Raw genomic sequence first — 10,773 nt, forward strand, 5'->3', positions numbered from 1 at the left:
ATCTAGTAGATAGAAGAAAGAAAAGCTGTTAAATATCCTGTAACTTCCTCAAACACTGAATAAGTAATCATGTTGTTCAAAATATCAATAAATGTTTAAGGTTTGACTTGAACTGATACCTATTTGTGACACTGGCTAGCTACTAGAATCTTTGATAACCAAGTTTAAAAAGTTAGCAACCATTTTATCATATCATTAATTTGGTGGCTCTCTCGAATTGGAAAAAGCCTGGAGTTTCTCAAATGTTGAAGTGAGTAAACTAGCTTGTTTTGCATATGTATGACCTAGTTTGATCCCTGGAACCAAAATTGACGCCCAGAACTGCAGGAGTGATCCCTAAGTACAAAACCAGGAATAAGCCCCCCCCCCCCCCCCCCCCAGCCTAAGCACTGATGAGTCTGTGATCAGGGCTTACTGAGCAGAGATGAAAAGGGAAGAGGACAAAAAAGAAAAATCAAGAAGAAAAAGGACAAAAGAACAAAAGAATAAAATAATAAAAGAAATAATAAAAGGAAGGAAGGAAGGAAGGAAGGAAGGAAGGAAGGAAGGAAGGGAGGGAGGGAGGGAGCGAGCAGGGGAGGGAGGGAGGGAGGGAGGGAGGGAGGAAGAAAGGAAGGATTCTCACAGAGGTTCTTTGAACAATTCTAACAATTGTGTCAGATGAATATATGGAGAAAAATCACAGTCCCAGTAAATAAATCACATTCCCAAGAAGCACACCCTCGGGCTAGACAGATTATCACCTGAATCCCCTAACCAATGTCAAGACAGAAAAAAGGATGGCAACTTAGAGTCTTTGAAGATATATGCAGAAATGAGTTTTTAGAGTGTTCATTTATATCCACCTTTCTTTCACAGGAAGGAAAGTAAGGTTTGTAGAAGCATAGCTCTAAAGTCACTTGATGGAGATTTCTATCTAGGAGTAAATTATCTAGGTGTACTGTTTCCTATTTAAGACACTTTATCTACTTCTGACATTTACAAAACACAATGAGTAAACTGACAACATACCAAGAGATTTTGTTGATTTGAATGAATTAACCCCTTAATTTCATCAATTATCTCTTGTTTTAGAAGGTAGAAATGTTATTAATTACTGAAATCAGTTAAATTTATGTGTAAAATTTTATAATTACTGCATTTTATTTTTAGTGATATTTTAAAGCTATGCGTATTTGATATGCCAAACACAGTAACAGGTCTCACAATGTTACTGGGCCCGCTCGAGCAAATCAATGAACAATGGGAGGACAGTGACAATGACAGCTATTCAATAATGCTTCATTCTTTAAGACTTAATTCTTATAAAAGTCTAGAATGTGAAATTTTCTTAGAATTCATTCGTAGATCCTTAGGTCATGTCAACTATAGTGGGTTTGTGTATGTGTGTTTTCTTTTTTGTCTAGATATGCAACTTACAAATGAAAAACATGCAGATGAGAAACCCATTAATGCTATCGTTATAAATTCGGTATCCGAATTCAATATCACAGATGGACCAGCCAAGGAAACCCCCAGTGAGAAAAAACTGTCAGAATCCAGCACATCACTGTCCTCCCTTGAAGAATGCCAAACGAAATTTTCCTACCTCCAAACTGATACTTCAGTTCATCAGAGAGACACGGATGGTATGTTTTTCAGAATCAACCCATCTCTAAATAAAGCTCCCCAACCCCCATTCTCTGTAAAATCATCACATATGCTGTTAGAAAAAAAAGTCTTTATGAATATTAAACAGAAAGACTTTGATTTGAAAACCCTGGTGAATGACACATGTCAAGGTCACTTTGCAATTATGAGGTGCTTGGCAGATTGTTTGCTCTCAAAGCTGGGAGTTGAAGGCAATGTTTTAAATAGCTGGGGTGAAGTGTAATCATTTTTGCTATGAAGAAAATTACAAAAAATGGCAAACTTCCTTCTCTTTTTGGATCTGGGACTATACAACCATGATTCGAACCTAAGAGGAAAAGGCAGAGTAAAATGTTATAGAAATGCTGAAAATGTATATGGTATGAAATATAAACATAATCATATAAATTACCTGCAAATTGGTTTTGTCTCCAGGTGATATCACTTCCTACACATTCTGTTCAGTGAAAATCTATACCCTGTTTATGATGTAAAAGGCATGTTTCACTTGCAAAGCCAGTTTCAAGTTGATGTGGTGCCATTTGATCAGCACAGTCAAGTTTAAAGTCATGAATCCCACACCAAAACATAAAATTTTATTCAGGGTAACTTTACAATGATCTTTGCGAGAGATATAAGCCACTCAAGAATTTTCTAGAATGCAATACCTAACATTTCTTTTCACAAGTAAAGAAATCTTGGAGTTTCTTGGAGAAAATAAAACATATTGTATAGCTTCCACATTTAAATTTACATTAACTTCTTAAAGAAAAATAAATAAATAAATTTTGAGTATCAGGAATTTTGGAATCACATTAATTTATTCATCTTGAAGGTTACTTTATAAAACTGAAAAAAATTATCAGCTCAGAAACTTTCACCTACACACTAGAGCTACTATAACACACCAAGGATATTTTGAAGTTCAAAATATTCTAAACAGATTCTACTAAAGAAAAGGATATTCAAATTTTTCTTTCATTATAATGATGGTTTTAAAATAATGGTAAAGAAAGTTGCTAAAAGATTAGATATTGTTTACCCAAATGTTTGTCCAAATGTTGCCACAGATGCTTTAAACCCAAAACTTCAGGAGTTTGAAAGATGTAAACTAGAAATAAACAATAAAGACCAATGAAGACTTAGGCAAAATGAAAAGCAAAACTTGTACTTAGCTTTAGTTTATTGCTACCAATAGGAAGTATATGGCTAGAATTGAAGATCTGGTTGCAAGAAGTCGCCACATTTTGTGCTGACAATGGTTGTGTTTCTTTTATAAAACCCCCGTACTCCCAAACTTTGAGTCAGCGTCCTCCTGGAGACTACAAAGCAGTGACTTTGAATTCAGTGTAAGACCCATGTCTCTAACCTTATTAGAGTTGTATAGCAATCAGAATCAGATGATATTGGAGAGTTCTTTCCAAAAGGATTTTGATACTAGAACGTTTTATCAGATTGTGTCAGGGATGCATGATTTTACTTACAAAGCGCCTTACTTGTAATGATTCCTACTGATCTCAGAACTGGAAATTGCCATTGTGTGGCCCTGTCAGCTGTGCTCCTGAAAGCACTCTGATTTCTCCTATCAGGGATCCCGGGAAATGAAAAGAACCAATGCAGCTAGCATGATACTTAACCCTTTCTTCCCAGAGAATTGGCTACATTGGCTACTTCATTACAATGGCAACAGTTACCCAATTGCCTCCTGCAGGGAAAAAAAATCAATTATTCTCTTTCAAAAGAGCAAAGGAAATGAAGGATTGTTGGATCAGATTGTTTTCTTTAGACATGGTCTGAAGTCAGCAACAGCAAGATCCAAGAATTTCCCTTGTTTACATCTTCCCTCTCTAGCAAAGTGAAAAAATTTCCCATCCAGGTAAGAGTTTATGGACTCCTGAATAAAAGCAAGAGTAAAACATACAGACCAAGAAGACCCACAAATAATGATAAGAAACTCTCATAATCCTAACCAGCAAACAATAAGAAAATCAAGAGTTAAGTTAGACTCACTTTACTTTAGAGAATTTTCAATAGTAATTAATTTAAGGATGCAGAAATTGAGAGCTAGGGTCATTGTTCGTACTGAGATAAATACAGAAATATCTTTCAGGAACAGCAGGGAAAACAGAAGGGAAAAGAGAAGATTGCATCCACTTTCACGTAGTTTGTGGTTAATTTATTTTCAAATGTATAAATGAGTGCATAGGAATAGATGCTTAATTGCTAATATCTATTATTTCTATACATTGCCCCACTTATAACAGGACAGAAAAGTCTTGCACTTGCAGATTTTGTAAAATGTGTAACATCCATTAGCACAGTTCATGGTGTGTGCTCTGATGGGGATTTAAAAGCGTCTTTACTGCACATCACACACTATGTACTGCAACATTATTATTAAACTTTCGTTCATCCTATGTGGTTCCTTTCCGAAATAAAATGGAAAAAGTCTAGAGCACCATCTGTATTTCTCCTTGTGCTTGTATATTCTGATTGCAAAAGCATCCCCTGGATAATAAAATCAAGGATACACGTGATATTAGAAAACAGCCTCCTAGAAAGAATCCTGAGAATAGACCTAATTGATGTATAATTTTGAATTTGAGACATCTCATTCAGGTGGAAAAGGAAAATCATAAATACAAGATACCTCAAAAGAATAGTCTTAATTACACCATGGACTACTGAATAAAATGATTATATTTTTCTACACTGTAAATTTTACACAATTAAATACAGTAGTGTCACCTTATAAAATGTTTCAATTTTATAATTATTTCAGTTCATTTGCTCAGAAAAAAACATAAGCACAAATTTACCAAGTATCACCCAAATCGAGTCATTCTAGTTCTAAAGAACTGACTTGAGTGTTAGTTGTGCTTGTCTGAACTTAAATAGATCTTGACATATTTAAATAGCTATTAAAATTGATAACATCAGGGATGATATCCGAGGTAGAGAAAGGAATTCAGTCATACTTTGTCTATTTCCATTCTACATTACAGACTTTATTTTAAAATTTCATTTTAGGGGAGTGGGAAGAAATTTTTATGCTTTTAACCAAAGACTTATAGTAAGAGACATTATTTTATGCTGCTCATTATTTTGATGAATTTTGATAAATTACTAACCAGTAATTTCCCAAGCAGTAGGAGCTGTTTCTGGAGCTGTGAAGTTATAGTTTGGAAGTTAAAGCTGCCTCTTGTCCCCTCATCCTCCTAATCCTGGAAATCATAATGATAAAGTAGAAAACTAGCTGGACAGACTCAGGGATACAGGTTGTGGCTGAAGACGACCTCAAGTACATTTATGGAAATTCCTTGCATTGTTACCTTTTGGACTGTAATTAAACCTGATCCTTTCTAATGAGGCAGATTCTCTCTCTTAATTACCCAATCCCCAGTTGTATATTTAGCACCTCTGGAACTACATTAATGCTTTAGTGTCATTAGGGTATCTCATAGCACATTATAGTCTTGATATCCCAAAGGTACCCTGGGGTAGAAAAGGGCAATAAAATAACCCAGTGAGGGTTTTTGTCTTGGCTCCTTGTTCACCATCAAGCACCACTTTGGACTGTAGAGCCAGCAGGCTTAGATGCATCTAAGCCTTCTTCAGTCCAGGTTTAAAAAGACAAACCAGTGGGAAATCAAGAGGAACAAAACAGTGGGAAATCAAGCGGAATCAAGAGAGTAACTGGTGCCTGTATCAGGATGCCAAATGGGTCGATAAAGGGATTTTAATATACCTGAAATATGTTAGGAAGATATTGAAAGAGATGAAAATCCAAGCAACGGACCAGCAATGTGACCCAGAAACGAGAAACAGCAGGCTCTCCTACCCCTTCCTGAATTCCTCCACATCACCATAATAGGTCACCAGTGCTGGCATCACCTTAGTAGGCCACGAGAAACTGGCGATTACTAAACAGCAATCATACATGGCAATAGGAGGAGCCACAGAGAGAAGGAAATTTGGAAGTAATAAGACCAGTAAGCCAAAACTACTTCCTAAGACACCCGAAGCAGATAGAAGGGAAGAGAATACCCCAAGTTCTTCCTTCATTTTCCTCTCCCATTTCTTATCACTGTTGCCTATTGACTAAAGTTAACAGAAAAGCCACCTAACTGAACCCGGCAAACAGACTTTGCCAATCTTGGAAACAGCATAACAAGGTAAAAGTCAAGAGTAGAAGGGAGAACATGTGATCAGTCAGCCCGTGTGGCTTCCTGCTCTGGGCTAGAATGTGGCAGAGGAAAGTGAGGACTCTGCAGGCCAGATAAGAACCCTGGGGCAGGGGCTGGAACGATAGTACAACAATAAGACAGCGGGTGTGCCTTGCACAGGGCCAACCTGGGTTCGGTTCCCAGAATCCCATGTGGTGCCCTGAGTAATTCCTGAGTGCAAAGCCAGGAGTAACCCCTGTGCATCGCCGGGTGTGACCCGAAAAGGAAAAAAAAAGAACTTGGGAGCAAACAGTCTGGGTATTAACAACAGCTCACCACTTATTTGGCCACTATAATATCCTAGTCTGAAAAGCAAAGATAGTAATAGCACTATATTCAGGGTTATTTTAAGACACAGATGAGATTCATATAATTTGTAGAAGACTGCAAATTCGTGAAATAGCTGGCGCACAGAACAATGGAAAAGTGTGTGGAGTTTGTATCAAGAAAAACTTAGACTTGAATCCCTGCTCCCAAATGTTAGGTGAAATTTCTTCTACCTTGCATTTGGAAGGACTGAAGGCAGTGAAAATTTTCTTCTATCTAAAAATTGGAGAGCACTATATTTATCTCTTAGAATTATTCGTTTATTTACATATTCAATTAGATATTATGATGTCTGTGTTACTGTGTTTCAAATAATGGGAGAAACCAATAAATGAACTAGTTTAACGGCATACATTGTTTGCACTATGAAGAACAAGAATTAAGCAATCATCTATATATTTCAGCAAGATTTGTTTTAGAGGGAAGCTGTTTAAGTGAAAAACATAAGGACTTGACTGGAGAGACATTACATCAAGTCAGTTGTTAATCTTACAAGCACCCAACCTGGATTCAATTCTTGATACCTCATATGGTATCTTGAGCAAAACCAGAGAGATCCCTGGGCATCATGTCGTGTGTGAATGGGAAAATATAGTGGTTAAATAGGAGTTTGATAAAGTAGTTGGAGGAAAGTATACAACCCAAGTAAGAAGAATAGTGTATCAAGGTTCTGACCTAAGTGCTTCTTAGAAATGTACCCTGGTAATTGAAATTTAGACTGCGCATCTGGAGTTAATTAGGAAGATTGTATAAATTTGTTGTCCTTTATGATTCCTTGGAGTATTTTAAAAAAAGAAGGACTCTAAGAAGTGCTTTTGTTTTGACTTCTTGTGTAGAAGGACTGAAAGACATTTGAATAGGCAGAAGCCCAATCTAAAATTTAGAGATTGAAGATTAAAGTAAAGAGTTGGTACTTTATGGATAAAGTGACCTATTCTACTTTATAATTTTTAAAAAAAATGCATTTTTGGTGTGCTCATATGAAGTAGTAGCCCAGACAGGAGGTTATTGCTGTTTACTTGATTATTGTTGATGCTGGCTAGGACTAACATGGTGACACTGAAACTGGGTAAAATCTTATGAGTTTTAAATACAAATTTTAGACAGAATCAGTAGGATTTGTGAAGTACCGGGGATAGGTATGTATAATGAAGGAAAGAACATGGCAACAATAGGGTCCATGTTTTTATTGAGTTCACTTGGGCATTTAGGAGTCATTCATCAGATAGAACTCAAGGAGAAAAGGTTTTTCAGGATGGAGGTATTGAGAGAGCCATATTACAATTTAGCCCCAGTAAATGTAAGATATTTTAAAGGCATTATAGAAGAGAAGTAGGCAATTAGGAGTGTGGTATACTGTTGGATAGATTAAGAAAAGGAACTACTGGTTGATATAATTGCAAATGTGTTTGTTAAAGTTTCAAGAAATAGTTTGGATAAAGGAAAATATATTTATGCATGAGAATGGGAAGTACAACTCTTTTCAACAGTTGCAAATATCTCCTGAACTCATTACCTATGCGTAAGCAAAAGCCATATGCAAACAGCTTTGTTTACAATAATAGAATTGTTTCCTATAACTTTTAGGAAATGTGTAGAAAATACTTGAAAGTTTGGAAAATATCTTTACAATTCATTAATGTTGCTGGGTTTTGTTTTACTTTGTTTTCATTGGGAGTAATGATGCCACCTTTTTATTAAATAATAGGGACAGACTTACAATACAAAGAATAATCTCAAGTGTAAAATAGAAAAACAAGAGGAAATAACTATCACTTTGGCCAAAAGATTAGGCTAAAGCATTTTTAAAAATAAGAATCTGTGGTATACAACAGAAGGTGAGAACTCCAAAGTTTGCCAACTTGAGAAAGTGGCACATAAAATTATACCAAAATGCTTTATTCTCTAAGTTATTATAAGGCCACTTACAAATTTGTTTCTCACAGTCTAGTGGAAGTACCAACTCCTAACCTCACAAGTCATATTCTATAGAGTTACCCCCAGTTTTGTCTCCTAGCTATTAAGGAAAGGATCTAGTGGAATCATTTGTATATGACCATAGTCTGAGTAAGAATCTAAATCCTCATATCATAGGGTGTTTTCTTGGACTTAAAATATTTTATATTTAGAATCAATCTCTTCTTTGCTAGGGCATGCTAAAGCAGTGGTTTTGGTACTGATAAAACTGGATGAGGTTTCATGACCCACATCTTTTACTACTGATGCACCTTCTTCAGAAATATATTTGCAGAATAGAATCTATTGACTGCACTCATTAGCTCCACAGTTGTTGTTGCTTACAGTGACTTATAAGCTCTGGTGAATTGACCAAATGCTGAAAGTTGGCTCTTTGTGAATAAAATATACCCAGTCTGGCAAAGAGATGTGTGTGGAGGAGACCCCAAGGAAGTTATTAAGGAATATGATTCCTAGATGCAAATAATTAGTTTTGGCCATAGCACATGCAACAATAGGTGGCAATTAAAGTAGTCATAGATGTTATGATGTTTGGTACTTTTCTACCATCTTCTTGGGAAAAAAACAAAAGAGGAAAAGAGGATGAGAAATAGACATGGAGGAATAGCAGAAGAAGAAAAGAAGGAAAGCGATTATCTGTAGATCAGAATTCACTTAATTTGTATTTTTTAAAAAATAAATTTAAATGATTTCTTCAATAGATTTTTGACAATTTTAGGGCAAGAATTTTGTTCTCTAAAGGTTAAAAGGTGCATGAACAACTGAAAGGAAAAAAATATGTAAAATGTTGTTAGAAAGAAGTCTATTTGTTCAAAAACCAGTAAGACTCTAGAAGATGACCCCAAACAAAATCTGCCATGTTGGCTTGTACAGTTTTAGTCAACTAAAGTCCCCAAATCAAAAAGCTATCATATTATTACTGTAGAAAAATTGAAAACAATTGACCATTGATGAGAGAATTTTTTCCTCCAATTTATGCTGCAATATTACTTTCAAATGTCAACCATCTTTATAATGCTGATTTAATTTAATTAAATTATATATGGCATGAGTTCTTACCTACCTGTTTCCAAAACCCTCTCGTATCTTGATTACTTTTTTAACAAAAATATCATACTCTTAACAGGAGAACTCTTCCATTTTCCAAGTAATTCCCTTTATGAAAACAAAAAACATATCATCTGTATCCTATCATAGATCTTTGACTAGGATTACGAATTACCTTTATTGCAATTTCAGAACTTTAGAAGTAGTCCACCTAGTAAATTTTTAAACCAGTTTTTTTAAAAAGATTTGATAAGATTCATAACATTTTAGGCAAATGATGACATATTTTATTTAACTTGAATATAAAATCAAGATTTAAAAAATAAAAATCAAGACTTTATATAACTGGAGAAAAAAGTCAGGAATTCAAAATCAATAAATTAGAAAAACTCTCTTTAAATGTCACTTATGTCTTAAAATGTGGTTTTTTATTTTTATTTACACTGTACTATGGCAAATATATGGGAATTCATATCAAACAAATAAGATGTCCTGTGACCAGAAAATAGAAATAAGTGGACTTTTCTCTCTTCGTCCTCAATTCTCTCTGGCCTGAAATCTCCCTGTATTAGGGAGGCACTGCCTGCAATTTTGGTGGGGGTTAAGGGCTGGACTGTACCCAGTGGTACTCAGGGGTTGCTCTTGATTCTGATCTCAGGGTCCTTTTTGGTAGTGTTTGGGGGACTCTATGGGATGCCAGGGACTAAACTCAGGTCATCATGTGCAAGGCAAGTGCCCTTCCCATCCCCTGTTTTCACTGTCTGGCCCCTTGCCTGCTATTTTTTTAAGACAGTCATAAGGTTTCTAGATAGGTAACTAATTGTGTGACTTCCCGGCTGGCAAAGTAAATAAAGGAGTTTAGAAAAGTGACAGCGCTTAAAGGGACCAGATTATGCAAAATCAATAGGAAATGTTCAGGAAGTTAATAAGCAATTACTTCAATAGAGTAAGTACTACCATGGAGTGGAGAGCTTGAAAGAATAATGGCAGACAATACCCCTAGTAGGATAAGGGATTTAGAGTAGGCTATAAAGTTATCAAGCATGCCACTGCACGTGTCTGTCCTTCAAAGGGGCCGCAATTAACTTTCTTTTCTTCTTTAAACAGATGAGTGCGCTTCCCTCATCCTCACCTGCCTGTTCTGCCAGTTTTGGGATTGTCTCCTGATGCTCCCTGATATATGTGAAACGATGTGCACCAACCTGTGCTGCCCCTCTCACAGGTATCACCACACCTCAGACGAGAGTCACTCTCGGAATGACTGCAACTGCAATTGTGACATGGACTGCAGCCTCTTTGAGTCTTGCCATGAGACTAGCGAGTGCCTGGAGCTAGCCATGGAGATTTCTGAGATCTGTTATCGCTAGAAGCACCAACGCCGCCAGGTTCCAGCCAACCTTTTGATCCCACAGAGAAGTCCTATGACAACCAGACTGTGATTTCCATGTACTGAAGTGTAAGGATTGTGCACATTTTGTGGATTCTATAGACCATTTTAATCTGCAACTGTCTGGAAAAAAAGCTACTAATGTCAACTCAATGATCTTACTCCAAATTTCACAGCAGC

The 10,773-nt window shown here is 36.2% G+C and overlaps 1 protein-coding gene across 1 annotated transcript in view; it reads left to right on the forward strand.

Annotated features, from left to right (window-relative positions):
• The window catches only part of MDFIC2 (MyoD family inhibitor domain containing 2), a 141,065-nt gene extending 130,492 nt beyond the window's left edge, over nucleotides 1-10,573 (forward strand). The window contains exons 3-4 of the mRNA XM_056108022.1: nucleotides 1,407-1,628; nucleotides 10,314-10,573. Of these exons, the coding sequence (XP_055963997.1) occupies nucleotides 1,407-1,628; nucleotides 10,314-10,573 (482 nt within the window). The remainder of the gene's footprint in view (nucleotides 1-1,406; nucleotides 1,629-10,313) is intronic.
• The last annotated feature ends 200 nt before the right edge of the window (nucleotides 10,574-10,773 follow it).

Source organism: Sorex fumeus, unplaced genomic scaffold (genome assembly GCF_029834395.1).
Source record: "Sorex fumeus unplaced genomic scaffold, SorFum_2.1 ptg000191l, whole genome shotgun sequence".
NCBI lineage: Eukaryota > Metazoa > Chordata > Mammalia > Eulipotyphla > Soricidae > Sorex > Sorex fumeus.